The sequence below is a fragment of the Crinia signifera genome, chromosome 1, assembly GCF_055691185.1.
Source record: "Crinia signifera chromosome 1, ASM5569118v1, whole genome shotgun sequence".
NCBI classification, from domain to species: Eukaryota; Metazoa; Chordata; class Amphibia; order Anura; family Myobatrachidae; genus Crinia; species Crinia signifera.
The window spans coordinates 457,391,045-457,409,256 of record NC_139217.1 but is presented as its reverse complement, the minus strand read 5'-3'; the positions used below and the strand labels follow the sequence as shown (position 1 = coordinate 457,409,256).

General features: G+C 51.2%; 1 protein-coding gene across 1 annotated transcript in view; it reads left to right on the top strand.

The window, feature by feature from the left end:
• Positions 1 to 1,602: 1,602 nt before the first annotated feature.
• Positions 1,603 to 18,212, top strand: part of LOC146021482 (methyl-CpG-binding domain protein 2-like) — a 74,394-nt gene continuing 57,784 nt past the window's right edge. Inside the window, exon 1 of the mRNA XM_083155200.1 lies at positions 1,603 to 1,988. Within this exon, the coding sequence (XP_083011326.1) occupies positions 1,879 to 1,988 (110 nt within the window). The 5' untranslated portion in view covers positions 1,603 to 1,878. The remainder of the gene's footprint in view (positions 1,989 to 18,212) is intronic.

Sequence of the window (18,212 nt, the reverse complement as noted above, 5' to 3'; positions counted from 1 at the left end):
TGCTCTCTGCACATGTTACATCAGCCCCCCCCCCCCGTTCAGTGCACATGGTTTTGTCCATCTAAGAAGGAATTTGCCAGAAGGAGTGAACAAGAATAACCCCAGAGGTCACTGGTTGGGTCAGGGTATGGCCCAGTTGGGTGCCGGACGGGGTCCCGACAGTCATTAACCCGACGTCGGGATCCCGACTGTTAAAACACGACGGCCGTCGGCTATTCTCCCTCCTGGGGGTCCACGACCCCCATAGAGGGAGAATAGAATATGTGGTGAGCGCAGCGAGCCCGCAAGGGGCTTTGTTGCGCTGGCTACGCTGTCTGAGTCAGGCCAGTCGGGATCCCGACGTCGGGCTAATGACTGTCGGAATCCCGACTGTCGGAACAGGATACCACACCCGGCCCAGCTCTTTGTCACATTTCTATGTATTTAATGGGAGACCTGGGGTATTTGGTAAATCACTGTAGGCAGGATGTTTCCTAAGACCACCTCATATATCCAGGGCCGGTTCTACCACTAGGCAGCTTTAGGCAGCTGCCTAGGGCGCCGGGATCTAGGGGGGTGCCACCAAGTCTGCCTATCAAAAAATCAAGGATGTCTATGAGGATCCTTGTTGTACTTAATGCTGTGGAACCTCTACAAACTCACCAGTACTTATGTAGTATCTGGACGCCCGATAAAAAAATTGGGTCCATCGCATCGCATGCGACCAAATCGTATGCTATGCGATGGACCCGATTTTTCTATCGGATTCAATGTTAAAATGGAGTCCATTTTAACATAGGATTCTATGGGAAAATGGGCCTATTTCATTTCCCCACTATCCAAGTGGGCATGGAGTTGGATATAAACCTGTGCCGAGTGTAGCGAGCCACCGAGCCCGAAGCGTGGCGAGCGAAGCGACCATGTCATTAGGTCGACAGTCAAAAGGTCGACATGGGGTTTTTCACTGTTTTTTGAGCCGACATGTGCCGACAGGCGGTATTTCCTGCCCTACCATCCACTAGGGCGTGGTGGGAGAATAAAATAGTGTGCCGAGTGTAGCAAGGCACCGTGTCCAAAGCATGGCAAGCGCAGCGAGGGGATGCGGTGCACTTCAAACTGTGTCCATGTCGACTGTGTCGTCATTCGGGTAAAAAACAGTGAAAAACCCCATGTCGACCTTTTGACTGTCGACCTAATGCTTGTGTCGACCTAATGTCATGTCGAACTAGACCCATGTCGACCTTGCTGCCTGTCGACCTAGTGGTGTTAACCTAGTCGGTGTAGACCTAACAACCCACACCCCAGAGGGGACACTGCTCCTGACAGCGTGACACCACCCTCCATAGTTACACTGTCCATAGTTACGCCTCCGATAACAGTGTCTATCCCTACGCCATGCACTATTACAGTATAGAACGGTCATGCGGAGGAGCACAGGTGTGCGATGTTCGGTAAAACTACAATTCCCGTGAGCATCACACACAGCCCTGTCAGCAGCGAAGGCTCTTGGGAGTTGTAGTTTCGTCACACAGGGAAAGTTGACATTTGCTTGGAACTTTGCAGACTGTGTTGTGTCATGTGTGACTGCCCGGGGGGGACAGCAGCAGCAGCAGCAGCAGCAGCAGCAGCGGCACTATATACTATCATGGGATGTTACTACCCGCCACCACAGCCCTCACAGGGCGGGTCACTGACTCCCTGACAGCTCCCGGGGGTCAGTGTATCGCTCTGCAGCTTGTCACGCCGGGACTAGTTTGCGGAAGGGAATAGCGCCGCCAGGGGGCGCTGTGCTGCCTGAAGATCATCTGACAGCTCGCAGCAGTCAGCCAGTGCTAGTAGGCGGCCAGCGGGTGGGCAGGGAGGCTGCTGCGGGCTATGGTATAGGGCACAAGCCGGTGCATGGAGAAGCGGAGGATGGAGTGTCCGGCGCTACCCCCGGGCTGGAAGAAGGAGGAGGTCATTAGGAAGTCCGGACTGAGCGCAGGGAAGAGCGATGTCTACTACTTCAGGTACTGGGCTGGTGGTGGCTGGGTACGAGGTACAGGGCTGGCGGTGGCTGGGTAGTGGGTACCAGGTTCAGGGCTGGAGTTGGCTGGGTACCAGGTACAGAGCTGGCGGTGGCTGGGTATCTGGTACCGGGCTGGCAGTGGCTGGGTACGAGATACTGGACTGGTGGTGGCTGGGTATCTGGTACCGGGCTGGCAGTGGCTGGGTACGAGATACTGGACTGGTGGTGGCTGGGTATCTGGTACCGGGCTGGCAGTGGCTGGGTAACAGGCACAGGGCTGGCGGTGACTGGGTACCACATACAGGGCTGGCAGTGGCTGGGTATCTGGTACCGGGCTGGCAGTGGCTGGGTACGAGATACTGGACTGGTGGTGGCTGGGTACCAGGCACAGGGCTGGCAGTGGCTGGGTACCAGGCACAGGGCTGGCAGTGGCTGGATACCAGGCACAGGGCTGGCAGTGGCTGGTGGCTGGGTATCTGGTACTGTGCTGGCGGTGGCTGGGTACCAGGTACAGGGCTGGCGGTGGCTGGGTATCTGGTACCGGGCTGGTGGTGGCTGGGTATCTGGTAGCGGGCTGGCAGTGGCTGGGTACCAGGTAAAGGGCTGGCAGTGGCTGGGTACCATGTACGGGGCTGGCATTGGCTTGGTATCTGGTACGGCTCTGGCAGTGGCTGGGTACCAGGTACCGGGCTGGTGGTGGCTAGGTACCACGTACAGGGCTGGCAGTGGCTGGGTACCTGGTACAGGGTTGGCGGTGGCTGGGTATCTGGTACGGCTCTGGCAGTGGCTGGGTACCAGGTACCGGGCTGGTGGTGGCTGGGTACCACGTACAGGGCTGGCAGTGGCTGGGTACCTGGTACAGGGCTGGCAGTGGCTAGGTATCTGGTACCGGGGTGGCATTGGTATCAAGTAATGGGCTGGCAGTGGTTGAGTATCAGGTGCAGGGCTGGCACTGGCTGAGTATCTGGTACTGGGGTGGCTGAGTATCATGTAGTGGGCAGACAATTGCTGGGCTCTCGTGTCCTGGGTTGGCATTGGCTGAGTATCAACTACCGGGGTATCACTGTGGGTAATTGGGTCGACCGCTGAATGTTGACAGTAGGCTTAGATCGACACCTGAAGTAGGTTGAGATGGCTAAGGCCGACAGGGTTGGAAAGTTGACACCCGCATTAGGTCAACCATGTGAAGGTCGACACAGTCAGAAGGATGACATGATTTTTTTTTTGTCCCGCATGACCTTCAGTGGTCGACCCAATGCGTGTAGACCTAAATAGGGTTGACCTAGTGACCGAGTCCCGTCACTGCTTGGCTATCTGATACTGGGATGGCACAGCCCAGTAACTGATACCTATTTGTTACCAGCCCAGTAACTGATACCCCCCCGGTGCCAGCCCAGTACCTAACACTGTCTAGGTATCAGGCACTGTGGTGGTACTGGCTGTAACTGGGATGGTGTGCCAGCATGCAGTACTTGTCATAGGAGTGCAGGGGGCGCTATAGCTCACAGACAGTGTCTGTGTTAGTCGACATGCACAAGATTGACATGTGAAAAGGTTCACATGAGTTTTTCACTTTTTTTTGTGTTATTGTCAACATCTCCCATTAGTGATGTCGACCCCTCAGGTGTCGACCTTTTGCCTATTGACTGTAGATGCTGTCAGCCACCTGGATACTGGGTGTGGGGTTGCTGTATTCTGTGGAAGGTTGTGTTTGTGTTTATGGCGGGGAGAGTGTGGCACTGAGGGTAATGCGGTGCTACTAATGTTGAGGGTGCTGTGTCTCAGATGAGAGCTGGGGGTGCTATTTGGCAGGGGATATGTGGGGGGCTGCTGTGCTGTGTCTCCGGATGGGCTGGGACACTGACAGGACACAGCTGGGAGAGTTGCGTGGCAGATGAGATCTGGGGGGTGCTACATTGCTGTGTGTCAGGCATGAGCTGATGGCCACCATATGACAAATTAAAAACTGGGGGTGTAGCGCTAGGGCTGTGTGTGGCAGACGAGAGGGCATGGCAGAGAACAGCCAGGGGGGCGTAGTGGCAGTGGGGGAGCTGGGGCACTGTGTGTCAAGGCAGATCTAGAGTGCTGGTTGGAAGGCAATATATAGGGGTGCTGTATGGCAGATAACATCCAGGGGTGCTGCTTGGCAGGGAGAGCTGGGGGGGGGCTGTGGCAGGGAAAACCTGGGGACACTTGGTGGTCGTACAGTGATTGGGTTTGATACTATGCTGCAAGGGAGAACTTGGGGGTTCTGCCATGCTTTGGTAGGGGAAAGATGGGGTGCTCTGGAGCTCAGTAGCCGTGGTAAGTAAAGGAGGTTGTTGTACTGTATGATAGGACAGAGCTGGGGGCTGTGGCACTCTGGTAGCAGGGGTGTCGGAGAACTCACCGGCAGTCAGGATTCTGGCATTCATTACTCCGACGTCGGAATCCTGACTGTGGGGGGGGGGGGGGGGGGGGGGGGGGGTTGGGTAATTAAGACCGAAGTCTGGAGGGGTGGTGTTCCCGGGCTATACAATGTCTGGGAATAGGCAGCTAGTAGATTGCTGGTTTTAATTACCCGACTGTCTGGAGTAATCCCGAACGGGTGGTAACCCTAGTTATAAGCTCTGTGGAAAGGTAGATCTGGGGGCTGTTGAACACATTATTAACTAAGATATTTGACTTTGTTTTCCAAGCAGTGATTATTATTATTATTACTAATAACCTTTATTTATATGGTGCCAAAAGGTATTCACAGCACCCAATTACAGAGTACATAAAGAAATAAGCAATACAGGAAACAGTGACTTACAGCAGAGGACAAGTACAGGGCAGATAACCACAGCTGCATCAGCAGGCGGCACTGACATAAGTATCAGGGGGCAGAAAACCACAGGATTTGGTGCCATCAAAGATGGCTGACATAAGAAGGAAAAACACGTGAGGGAAGAAGTTTAGGTTAAGACAAATGGATGAAGGTAGTAGGGTGGTGTAGATGGCCTAGCAACTATGCTGAGTGTGTCAGACAGTGCCATACTGTACAGCAGGGATGGGGAACCTTTGGCCCTCCAGCTGTTGTTAAACTACACATCCCAGCATGCCCTGCAACAGGTTTAGGTGATATGCGATCTGAGTGGAATATTACAGACAATGTGATCATATCACCGAAAAGAGCCCATCCCTGCGATGCCCGGAGCCGGAACCCGGGGGAGGCCTGCGCATGCGCGGTTATGCGCTGACCCCTGCTGACCACACTGCCGCCGGTGTGGGCTACAATGGGTTATCTCCATATCAGAATGACGATAACCCAGGGGTGCGAAGCCAGGCTGCCCGATGTTGATACATCGGGCAGCTTCGCATCCCCTATAGAAACCTATGGGGGATGCAGCCTGTGGCGCTGCAGGGGGGATAAATAGCAAAACTGTAGCAGGCCCTGCTGGGATGTGTAGTTCAACAACAGCTGGAGGGCCAAAGGTTCCCCATTCCTGTTATACAGTATAACAGTATTAGTCATCAGTGACTTTAGCAGGCAGCTGTCACAGTATATACAGATGTGTCCACTTATACCCCTCATACACCGAATTTCCCGGGTGTCGACCCACGTCAGGTCCTCAGTGTAAACAACCATCTTAAAAATAACCCGGGTCCAAAGACTGGGATTGCCCGGCAAATGCTGTGGGTTGAACACTGGTCAGACACGTGTTTAGGGGCAGTGTTAATGGGTCATCAGAATCGGGACCCATTTAGATCAATGGGAGAGCCCATACCTGCTAATCACAGTGACCTACTGTCTGCTGGGAGGAGGTGCCACCTCCTCCGTCTGCTCTTGGGTGGCCACGACAGCGGTACCGGGGCAGACGGTGGCTGGGAGCAGCCCAGCAGGGGCCCTGACCAGTGGATTTCTTGGCGTTTGGAGATGATGTGCCTTCAATACGATGCATCCGTGTTCCGTCACTCAAACTGCGATCCCATCCTTCCAGTCGTTTGAGCTGAGTATGCATTCACGCTGCGTTACCCAGTTTTACATTAAATGTGTTTAATTTTTATTAATAAACCACAAGTTAAGCACCTTTTAATTTGTTCTTAGATGTTCTCTGTCTAAGAATCTAAAAGTCATTATCTCCGTTTCAAAATCTCTATGTAAGTGGCAAAAAATGGCTACCGTCGCACAAACATAGGCCTACGGATATCTGCGTGTCATGTGATGGCAGCGGGGTTGTCACAGAGAGAACATTGGTGTTCCAGTGAATCTCTTCTTGATACGTCGCGTGCCATGTGACTGTTGCTGCCATGGTAACCTATGATGTGGCACAATTATAAATCATTAATAGCAGCCTTGAGAAACCAACCAAGGTAAAATGGTAAATACGAACAATCAGATCACATTAGCAAGCTATAAGATATGTTAAAACACCGTTTTTCCCTGTAAGGACCTGGGAAGACCTGTAACCTTCACACAGAGGAGGTTATTCTGATTTGATCGCACCCCGCGTGTTCGCACGAAGGATCGATGTTTAACGACTGCAGGTGGGGGGTGCAGTGCATGCTAAACATCCATTCGCACGCGTGCGGGGGAACTTGGCGGGCGGGGGGGGGGGGGTGTACGTGCAGGCAGTGTTTAGACCACATGCAAAGCTGCTAGTTTCACAGCTTTGCGTGTGGACCAGAATAAGGTCCAGAGTCCATTGTGTCAGCTGAACCCATATTCCTGACAGTGCAGTCATATTCATTCCCATAGGGCCAGTGATGTCACAGGAGCAGGAAATGTCATTGGCTTCGGCTACACAAATAACTGGTTACCATGGTAGTAAATAGATGAAAACATCTAACCTGCATTCCAGTAGTGCAAGTGCATGAACTTGGGGTGTGCAAGCAGTACCCCCATTGCGGCACCCTGCAGCCAGCTTCAGATACTGTATGTAGACTGCGGCACCCTGCAGCCAGCTTCAGATACTGTATGTAGACTGCGGCACCCTGCAGCCAGCTTCAGATACTGTATGTAGACGGCGGCACCCTGCAGCCAGCTTCAGATACTGTATGTAGACTGCGGCACCCTGCAGCCAGCTTCAGATACTGTATGTAGACGGCGGCACCCTGCAGCCAGCTTCAGATACTGTATGTAGACTGCGGCACCCTGCAGCCAGCTTCAGATACTGTATGTAGACTGCGGCACCCTGCAGCCAGCTTCAGATACTGTATGTAGACGGCGGCACCCTGCAGCCAGCTTCAGATACTGTATGTAGACTGCGGCACCCTGCAGCCAGCTTCAGATACTGTATGTAGACGGCGGCACCCTGCAGCCAGCTTCAGATACTGTATGTAGACTGCGGCACCCTGCAGCCAGCTTCAGATACTGTATGTAGACTGCGGCACCCTGCAGCCAGCTTCAGATACTGTATGTAGACTGCGGCACCCTGCAGCCAGCTTCAGATACTGTATGTAGACTGCGGCACCCTGCAGCCAGCTTCAGATACTGTATGTAGACTGCGGCACCCTGCAGCCAGCTTCAGATACTGTATGTAGACTGCGGCACCCTGCAGCCAGCTTCAGATACTGTATGTAGACTGCGGCACCCTGCAGCCAGCTTCAGATACTGTATGTAGACTGCGGCACCCTGCAGCCAGCTTCAGATACTGTATGTAGACTGCGGCACCCTGCAGCCAGCTTCAGATACTGTATGTAGACTGCGGCACCCTGCAGCCAGCTTCAGATACTGTATGTAGACGGCGGCACCCTGCAGCCAGCTTCAGATACTGTATGTAGACTGCGGCACCCTGCAGCCAGCTTCAGATACTGTATGTAGACGGCGGCACCCTGCAGCCAGCTTCAGATACTGTATGTAGACTGCGGCACCCTGCAGCCAGCTTCAGATACTGTATGTAGACTGCGGCACCCTGCAGCCAGCTTCAGATACTGTATGTAGACGGCGGCACCCTGCAGCCAGCTTCAGATACTGTATGTAGACTGCGGCACCCTGCAGCCAGCTTCAGATACTGTATGTAGACGGCGGCACCCTGCAGCCAGCTTCAGATACTGTATGTAGACTGCGGCACCCTGCAGCCAGCTTCAGATACTGTATGTAGACTGCGGCACCCTGCAGCCAGCTTCAGATACTGTATGTAGACTGCGGCACCCTGCAGCCAGCTTCAGATACTGTATGTAGACTGCGGCACCCTGCAGCCAGCTTCAGATACTGTATGTAGACTGCGGCACCCTGCAGCCAGCTTCAGATACTGTATGTAGACTGCGGCACCCTGCAGCCAGCTTCAGATACTGTATGTAGACTGCGGCACCCTGCAGCCAGCTTCAGATACTGTATGTAGACTGCGGCACCCTGCAGCCAGCTTCAGATACTGTATGTAGACTGCGGCACCCTGCAGCCAGCTTCAGATACTGTATGTAGACGGCGGCACCCTGCAGCCAGCTTCAGATATGTAGACTGCAGCATGAAACGGCAGCCTTATGATTGTGCAGGTGCTTCTGTGCTTACAGGCATTGGCAACTCTACCGCTTCTGTGTGACATCATGGGCTAAGGGGCAAGAAGTTCCAATGCAACCTGGCATCAAATTGATATCCCCTCCCCCCCATTTATTTACATAGTGATATGAGCAGTACACTTACAGTACAATATAATACTACAATATAGTACAGTACAATATAATACTACAATATAGTACAGTACAATATAATACTACAGTCTAAAACCAGTGAATTGAAAGAAATATGAATTACTAGTTAAAAGCCCGTCAAAAAATGTCAGCTTAGTCCCTATCTGCTCCTACCTCAAATTCCTGTATTCACAGCTCCCTCTGTCTATATGGGTGTGGTATATTTCCCCGACAGTCATTACTCAGACGTCGGAATCCCGACTGCACAGCGTGGGGAGCGCAATGAAGCCCCTTGCGGGCTCGCTGCACTCGCCACGCTGCGGGCACGGTGGCGAGCTGCGCTCGCCACCTATTTTATTCTCCCTCTATGGGGGTCGTGGACCCCCACGAGGGAGCAGTCGGGATTCCGACGTCGGAGGAATGACTGTCGGAATCCCGACTGTTGGGGAGCCGTCCGGCACCCGTCTATATTAGGGATGGCCATCGACCATTGATGATTCAAAATCATTGATGGTTTATGGCCGATGTTGAATACTTTTTCCATCCATGGGGAGGGGGAACCAGATGGTTTCCCTCCATTGATGGCAGAGCAAAACCCCACATTCTGATTGGCCCACAGGCCAGTCAGTCAAAGAAAATGGATGACCATCGATAGGTAAAACTATCGATGGTCATCCATCACATAGTTTGTTATGATCGATGGCTGGTTGCACCGATTGCCATCCCTTTTCTATGGACCTTATTCTTGTCCACACACAGCGCTGTGGATATTACTGCGTTGCATGTGGACTAAACGCCACTTGCAGGTTCGCCGCCTCACGTAGGTCTTGGGTCACACAGATACATCTCTGACACTTTCAAGTTTCAACAGATCTGGCCACTGACCAGTGTTCTGAGTGAGAGAACTCATTTACATGCAGCGACCCGCCCACAGCACTCCCATTACACGCCCACAACCCAGCCTCATTTTGCATTTGATTTTGGTTCTCACCCAATCTCCGCCCATGTTCGCAAATGCCGCACTGGACTTCTCAGGAAGTTGCAATATAGGGGTTATTCAGACCTGATTGCTGTTTTGCGAATTCGAAGGTCCATCGATTATTGAACATGATTGTGCATGGATACTGATCTTCACAGGCATATGTGAGACCAGACAGCAAAAATAATTATTGCTGAATCTATTCGCAATCTCCTTGCAATTTGGTTGACAGGAAGCTGCCGTTTGGGGGTGGTAACCTGTCCTTTTCTGGGACTGGTGAGGGTCTGTGACGTCAGCTCTGGCCTCGATCAGCCTGATTGTGTCGCACAGTTGTGGGAGGGTCAGGGTTACGCACACTTGCACAGATTGGGAAATCATTCCATGATGATGGTTTTGCAGCTGGCTGGAGATCAGAGATCCACGTGGGATACGGTCATTATGTCGACAAGCATTGTGTCGGCACCATTAGGTTGAAATGCAGAAAGGTCGAATTGGGTGTAGATTGACATGACATTAGGTCCACACTAGCATTAGGTCGACATGGGCAAGGTCCGCAGTCAAAAGGTCGGCATTAGGGTTTTCACTGTTTTTTGAGCCGACATGTGCCGACAGGCAGTATTTCCTACCATCCACTAGGGCCTGGTGGGAGAATAAAATAGTGTGCTGAGCGTAGCGAGACACCGCCCCCGAAACATGGCGAGCAGACGCAGTGCCCCGGTTCAGGGTCCATGTTGACTGTGTCGACATTCGTTAAAAAACCCATGTCGACCTTTTGACTTTCGACCTTGCCCATGTCGACCTAGACACATGTTGACATTTCTTCATGTCGACTTAATGGTGTCGACCTAATGCTTGTCGACATAGCTGCTTTAGACCTAATGATCCATCCCCCATCCATGTGCAAGTCATTCACAGCATTGCAGGGGGTGGGATTGCGCTCTCAGCCAATCCGTGGCCTCCCATTTGGGTGGCTGCTGATTCGCTGAGAGAGCTCTCAATCAATTGGTGGCTGCCCATTCATTTATATGTTTGTTTGCTTTTTATATTCGCCCGGCTTCCCCCACTCGCCTCTCTGCGTCCCCCTACCGGCTTGCGTCTCCACCCGCCCGCTTCTCTGCTCCCCCCCCCCCCCGGCTTGCATCGCCACCCGTCCGACTCTCTGCATCCCCCGCCAGCTCCCAGCCTCCCCCATCCCAGCTTCGGAGTCCCCCCCCCATCGGATGCGATACATCGTGGGTGCTAAAACCACCCGTACGACCTCCAATCCTGATTCCACACGCACGGAACCTCACATCGGATCGGATGACATACATCTATAGATTGTAAGCTTGCGAGCAGGGCCCTCCTACCTTCTGACTGTCTGTAAATACCCCGTTTGTTGTATCACTGTCTCCTTTGTAAAGCGCAACGGAATATGCTGCGCTATATAAGAAACTGATAATAAATAAATAAATTTGGACCGATTTCATGGCCTGATCCTTTGGAATCCGGTGAAATTGGAATTAGACTTAATCCCATGGAAAGAACATATGAACTCAAAAATGTATAATTACCTAACCAAACATAAGGAGAGAGGGCCCTGCTCGCCAGTCCTTACATTCTATAGATGCTTCTATAAATGATAGCCATAGAAATATTCTATTCATCCTTTGCATCCTAGATCATGATAGACAGAACCTAATTGGTTGCTACGGGTAACGCCACCACATGGTTGAAGCTGTCCAGTTACCAGTGACTGTGCACACTACAAACCCGCAGTGTACAGTGGTAGTGCTACACGCCGAGCGATTTAGTTGTTTCTTTCCCCTTGATCATCCCGGGAGGGGGCGGATAATGTGTTCTGGTTGTGACTCAGCTGCTGCTATTAGGTGAGAAGTGTAATGATCTTATTCCCCCGACCGCTTGTGTAACCCAGGCTGCGCATTGCCACATGTGCCGGGATAATTGTCACTGTTGCATCATGGGGCAGATGCAGGCAGATGACTTATTAGTAACTATTTAATGATCCCTTTGACTATAGCAGCTGTTATTCCAAGTTATACACTACATGCAATCTGGGCAATTTACATGCGATTTCAGCGTTAAGTCGCATGTCCTGTGCCCAGATTTTATGTACATGACAAGAGAGGCGATGCAATACGCGTTCCTGTGCGCATCCCGACGCACCTTCCGCCGGAGAAATCTATCACCACAGCCTGGGCCGCCAGGTCATCCATCCCTCCTCATCCCTCCCTCTCCCTCCCTGCGGGGGCAGCAGCATCCTCAGACAGAAGCACATTATGAGGCTGCTGAGGACACTGGACACCAATAATTACAATATTTAATGTTTTTTTTTTGCAATCATCCCGCCACCCACAGCCCAGGGGTGGTGGGGACAGCCCTGGGCTTCAGCCCGTCCCAGGGGTTCCCCTTGAATGGGGGACCCTTTATTGGGTGGAGTCCCCACTCCCCTAGGGACCCAGCCTGGGATGACCAACCAGAGTGCTCATGCTTTGGCCGGGGTACCTAATATAAAAACTGTCCCCCGGCTGTGGCATGACCCGATGGCTGTTTGAGCACGGTGCTGGTTTCCAAAATAAAGGGGGGCCCTACTCCTTTTGTCCCCTGTATAGAAATATCGGGGGACCCAAGCTCCCCCCCCCCCCCCCCCGGATTTCTGGAACCAGTACCGGATCAATGATCCTGGATGGTGATCGGTTGCCATCGGTCACCGTTCATTTGAGATGGTTGCCATGGGCTACTGCTCATTTGTGCTTTGTAATGTTGGCATGTGAAAAAGAAAATGCAGTGTATGTGTAAATCCTGGTATACAAATGTCCCCATACACACACACACACACACACACACACACACACACACTCACTCACACACACCGTCCTGTAATGTATTGTGTATAATGTGCTGATACAGTACCTGCTCTATTACTGTTGTGCTGACACAGATGTGTGTGTGTGATCCCCCTGCTCCTGTGCAGAGGGGCAGTGTTGGGAGGTGACACCAGGCAGCAGTGTAACAACCCCCCCCCCCTCTCCTCCTGATCTGTAATGGGACCTGAATCTCTTTAAAAAAAATGTAATAGAATCCGTTTGTACAACTGTTATGAATGCGTTTTACCGGTGTCTGGGGCCGATTCTGCGACCGTCTTACTGTCTTTTGCCACAGTGTCGTCTGCGGCTTTCCCAGTATCAGTCGTTCCCATAGTAACAAAGGCTAGGGGTCATTGGGTCGACCAATGAAGGTCAACATTGCTTTGTATGACACATGAAATAGGTTGACATGGCTAATGTCGACAGGGTTGGACTAATGTCAAAATGTACCGTGCCCCTTCGCATGGCTCCCCATGCTCCGTGTGTGGTGCGCTCGGCACACTATTTTATACTCCCATTGTGCCATGGTGGATGTTAGGGCATGAAGTACCTCCTGTCGGCACATGTCGGCTAAAAAATTATATTTCAAAAACTCATGTAGACTTTCCAACCCTATCGACCTATTTCATGTGTCAACTTCAGTGGTCGACCTAATGTCCGTGTCCTGTAACAAATGAGCTGACGCTTGCTCAGACTGGCCGCAGGATCCAGGAAATCTGCATGTGATGAGTCAGTCTCTGGGCCTGGCACACCTACAGTGCAGCAGTGACACATCCCATGCCTGCTGCTGCTGCTGCTCTGACCGAAACACGTGGCAGCATGACAGTCCTGCTGAGGATAATGGGGCCTGGGAGCGATATTATAAGATCCATTCTGCACACGCGCAGGCCCACATGTATAGGATCTGTATGTACACCGTCCGATTACAGTACAAACCTGAATAAGGCCCTACGTTTGACAGCAGTTCAGTATCACGCATGTAAGATGTTCCATCTCCGTGTGTCTGAGTCACGCCCAGTACAACTCACACACTCGCCTCAGTGGCTGCTGCAGCTCTGTGCGTACATACAGGGTAGTGTGCAGTGCCCCATGGATCCCGGGGTGATTCCAGCAATGCTGCCGTGACCGCTGCCAGTTCATCATTAAATCTAAACTTCCCGGAAACTTTGCCGGTTCCTTCCCAGGGATCCAGCGCTGCTGCAGTAGGAGTTGGCAGCTTTCCGTTGGTCCAAGGGGTCAGGCAGGGGGATGGGCCATAGGGCTGGTTGTAATAAGGTTGACAGTCAATAGGTTAACCACTGTTTGTCGACACCTGAAAAAGTTAGACATACCTTAGATCGTCATGGTCAATAGGTCGACATGGATAAAGTCAAAATCAAAAAGGTTGACGTGACTTTTTACTGTTTTTGGGTGTCTGTCGACATGGACACTGTGGGGGTTATTCTAATTCACTCCTTCTCACAAATTCCTTCTTAGATGGACAAAACCATGTGCACTGCAGGTGGGGCAGATGTAACTTGTGCAGAGAGAATTAGATTTGGGTGGGGTTTTACTTCAAAGTGAGATCTATATTGCAGTGTAAAAATAAAGCAGCCAGTATTTACCCTGCACAGAAACAATATAACTCACCCAAATCTAATTCTCTCTGCACATGTTACATCTGCCCCACCTGCAGTGCACATGGTTTTGTCCATCTAAGAAGGAATTTGTCAGAAGGAGTGAACCAGAATAACCCCCTGTATGTGTGCCTTGGGAATCTATTTACTAGAGTTGGCTACGCACTAGACGATACGTGGTCTGATCCGGCGGATCCCTCCGACATATCCAGTGTGTACCCACTATATCCTGGTTGATGCGCGATCCCACGGGTCGTCTGCAGCATCCTCCGTCGGCCCTACATGCGGGCCTGATGGACGATGTCATTAGCGAGGGCCTTGCAGCATGACCCCGCCGTCACTCTGTTGCTGCCCTAATCAGCAAGTGTGTATGCACCTGGCGATGCCTAGTCCAGCTGCTGCCAATGTCGGGCTGGGTACACATTGTATAATGTGTACCCAGCTTAAACCTTAAAGAGAGATAAATGGTTGGAGATAAAGTACCAGCCAATCAGCTCCTAACTGCCATGTTATAGGCTGTGCTGGAAAAATGACTGTACCTGCTCCTTGACCTGTCTCTTGGGCACTCTCTGACAGTCATTATGTAAGTTGTAAGTCAAAAGCCGACATGGGGTTTTCTCGCATTGTTTGAACCGACAGGTGCCAACAGTGCAGTGCACTTCCTCGGTGTCTGTGTCGACTTTCGGGACACAAATGTGGAAAACCCCCATGTCGACCTTTTGACTGTCAACCTTCCCAATTTATTTATTAAGTTTCTTATATAGCACAGCATATTCCGTTGCGCTTTACAAAAGGAGACAGTGATACAACAAACAGGGTATTTACAGACAGTCAGAAGGTAGGAGGGCCCTGCTCGCAAGCTTACAATCTATAGGGAAATAGGCATTGATACATAAGGATAGATACTGTATTCATTATTGCATCGATTCCACCAGAATGCAAGGTCCCTGGTGGGCTGTAAGATACGGTGACCCAGCAGTTTGGCCAATTTCAACCTGATGCTTGTTGACCTTAGTTTCGACGACCCAATGATCCACTGCGGTACTCTTATTAACCCTTATTTGATTGGAGCATTGTTTTTTTGGAACCGTCTCTTATTTCAGGTATGGATCATTTAGTCACTAGCAAGTAGGTCGATATGGCTTAAAGTCAACATGACTAATGCTCGACATACGTTAGGTTGACAGGGTCATTAGGCTGACATGGGTAAGGTCGATATGGTCATAAGGTCGACATCGGTAAGGTCGAAAGTGAAAAAGGCTACATGTTTTTTTTTCCACCCGAATGTCAACACAGTCAACATAAACACCATGCTTCTGGCACGGTGCCTAGCTACGCTCGCCACACTATTTTATTCTCCCACCACACCCTAGTGGATAGTAGGGCATGAAATACTGCCTGTCAGCACATGTTGTGTCAACATGGACACCGAAACGTACCACCATGTCCCCTCGCATGGCTCGCTGCGCTTGCCATGCTTAGGACACGGTGCCGCACTTGCCATGCTTAGGGTATGGTGCATCGCTACGTTCGGCACACTATTTTATTCTCCCACCATGCCCTAGTGGATGGCTAGATGACCTATCACACGCCTGGCTGGCTAGATGACCTATCACACGCCTGGCTGGCTAGGTGACCTATCACACGCCTAGCTGGCTAGGTGACCTATCACACGCCTGGCTGGCTAGGTGACCTATCACACGCGTGGCTGGCTAGATGACCTATCACACGCCTGGCTGGCTAGATGACCTATCACACGCCTGGCTGGCTAGGTGACCTATCACATGCGTGGCTGGCTAGATGACCTATCACACGCCTGGCTGGCTAGATGACCTATCACACGCCTGGCTGGCTAGATGACCTATCACACGCGTGGCTGGCTAGGTGACATATTTCTTTATATGCCTGTGGGTGTTACGCAGCTCCAGGCCGGTTTGGTGGTTTGCGAAGCAGTGAGCTTACAACTGAATGCGTCACTTCATTTTACTTCACAACATCATTAAACACGGCGCTGCAGCCATTTTGTTTTAACTTTGTGTCAGGTGCCTCATAAACAAATTACTCTATAAACTATGATGAAGTTAATGTATAACTGAAGTACACCTGCCACCTACACCGTTAAATCTCGTAGTTTCTGGTTGCGTCTTCCACCGAGGCGGTGGCCATTTATTGGCTTATTCAATACTCACGAGTAAGAATCCTTTCAGTTCCCTGAAACCTGTGGTAGTGCGAGTATACGTACCAGTGTTATGTGATGGCGGTACAATAATCCACTTCTATCCATCTTCCATCCCTGCTCCAGGCCTGCTCTCATTTCTCATTCGCACACCCCAATCGCCCATTTACCAATGGACCTCTGCACTTCCAGGTTCAAAAGTGAATGTCAGACACAGGTGCCACCACAACAGCGCCACCTGTGTGAGATATTTTACCTGCGACTGAGTTAGTGCTTTCCACTGTCACCCAGTATAAAGGCCGCATACATTAGTCTGCACAGATGATTAATGTGCTTCCGACTCAGACTCGATGCACATGGGCATCAGGTCAATTCGGATGTCAAACATATGCGATTTGGCCCGATTTCTTGTCCTGAACCGTCAGAATCACATAAAATCAGAGCATATTGGACCTGTGTATGGGGACCTTTAGCATTCCCTTCTGAGTGACTGCTGGCCCACAGCCAGCGGTCAGAGTACCGGCACCCCAATGGGGGAATCACAATAGTGGTCAGGTATGCTTACCCTTTCCCTTCCATCCCTCCATGCAGCCTAACACTAATCCAACCCTCCACCTGCGTGCTGCTCAGAATGAGACCCTAAGGCCGCTGTTTGCATCGCGTGTGTTTCCTACGGAGCCGCTGACCTCGTTCAGCAGGTGATCGCTTATCACCATGGGGAAGGTCATTGTGCTATTGTGATGGTGGTTCTTTAGCAGCTATTCCATGTAGGCCTGATCCTTCACATTATACAGGCTGGATAACACACCCTGGTCAAGCTCAAGGAACAAAATAGTTTTATGTTTTAGTGGTCATTCTAGCACCCTGCATCTTTCAAAACCTGTGCAGTTCCTCCTCCCTGCGTGGGTGGAGCTCTCTGATAGCACAGGTCTGGTCTGCATATCTGTGCTCAAATACAGACCACACTGTGCTAGAATGCCTTCTGTTTAGCCCGTCATTCATAGCCTCATACACTGTACATAAGTGACGCGCATGGGCGTGATGATGTCACTTTTATCCCACAATTCTAATATTTGATATAAAATGTGCCAGCTAGCTGGAAGAATCCACGAGTGCCACCCAATATATATAGGAATATATCCAGGACATTTTATAGTGCGTTCCACTAGTGTACTGGGAGAGAGCTCCTGTTGTGCATTTGGCACTAGCCCTAGATGATTTTACCGTGACCCTGTCAGCACCGCGCCTTCAGGCAGGGAGCAGTGATCTGTGTGACGGGTCTATGAGTCATACTGTGGCCTGGCTAATGGCAGTGTTTGCCTAAGAAAAATAGAAGAGCACATGCAGCACGTACGACATCGCTACTGCAAATGTGGCAGGGCTTGTGCAAGGCTGTGCCACTGTGACTGCTGCATATTAATGAGTCCCCTGTCTGCAGTACGATCACTACTACCAGGGATGTCGGCTACATGTGTCTGTCTGTGTCATCTGCCTGAGCTCCAGGGTCTTGCGATGCCAAGCTGAAGCAAGCTCTGAGATCTGCAGCGCTGGACATAGGATATTGTGTAATAAATATGTTGCAAGCAGCAAGAATGTACAAGTGGTGAGAGCCTGTGCGCTGGAAGGTGGCACCGTGCCCTCAGACGGCTAAATGTCTGAGATGCCAGTCACTGGTGGGATAATTATTCCTGCCACGCTGCAGGCGGCAATGCACTGGCTCATGTAGCAATGTGGGTATGGACATTGCTGAGATATTTGAATGGCAATGAGGGGAACGTGGTGGCAGTTCTGTGAGCGGTTCCCGATGTACAGGGGGGTCACACTGAATAGCTGATTTTGGGGGGCATTCATTCATTTCCACCTAGTTTGTGTTAAATACAAGTCAATAGGATTACTTTGACCCAGTGAAAAGCAAACAGGGGGCCAGATTCTCTAAGCTTCAAAAGTGATACAATAGAGAGTGATAAACAGCCAGCCAATCAGCTCCTGTCTGACA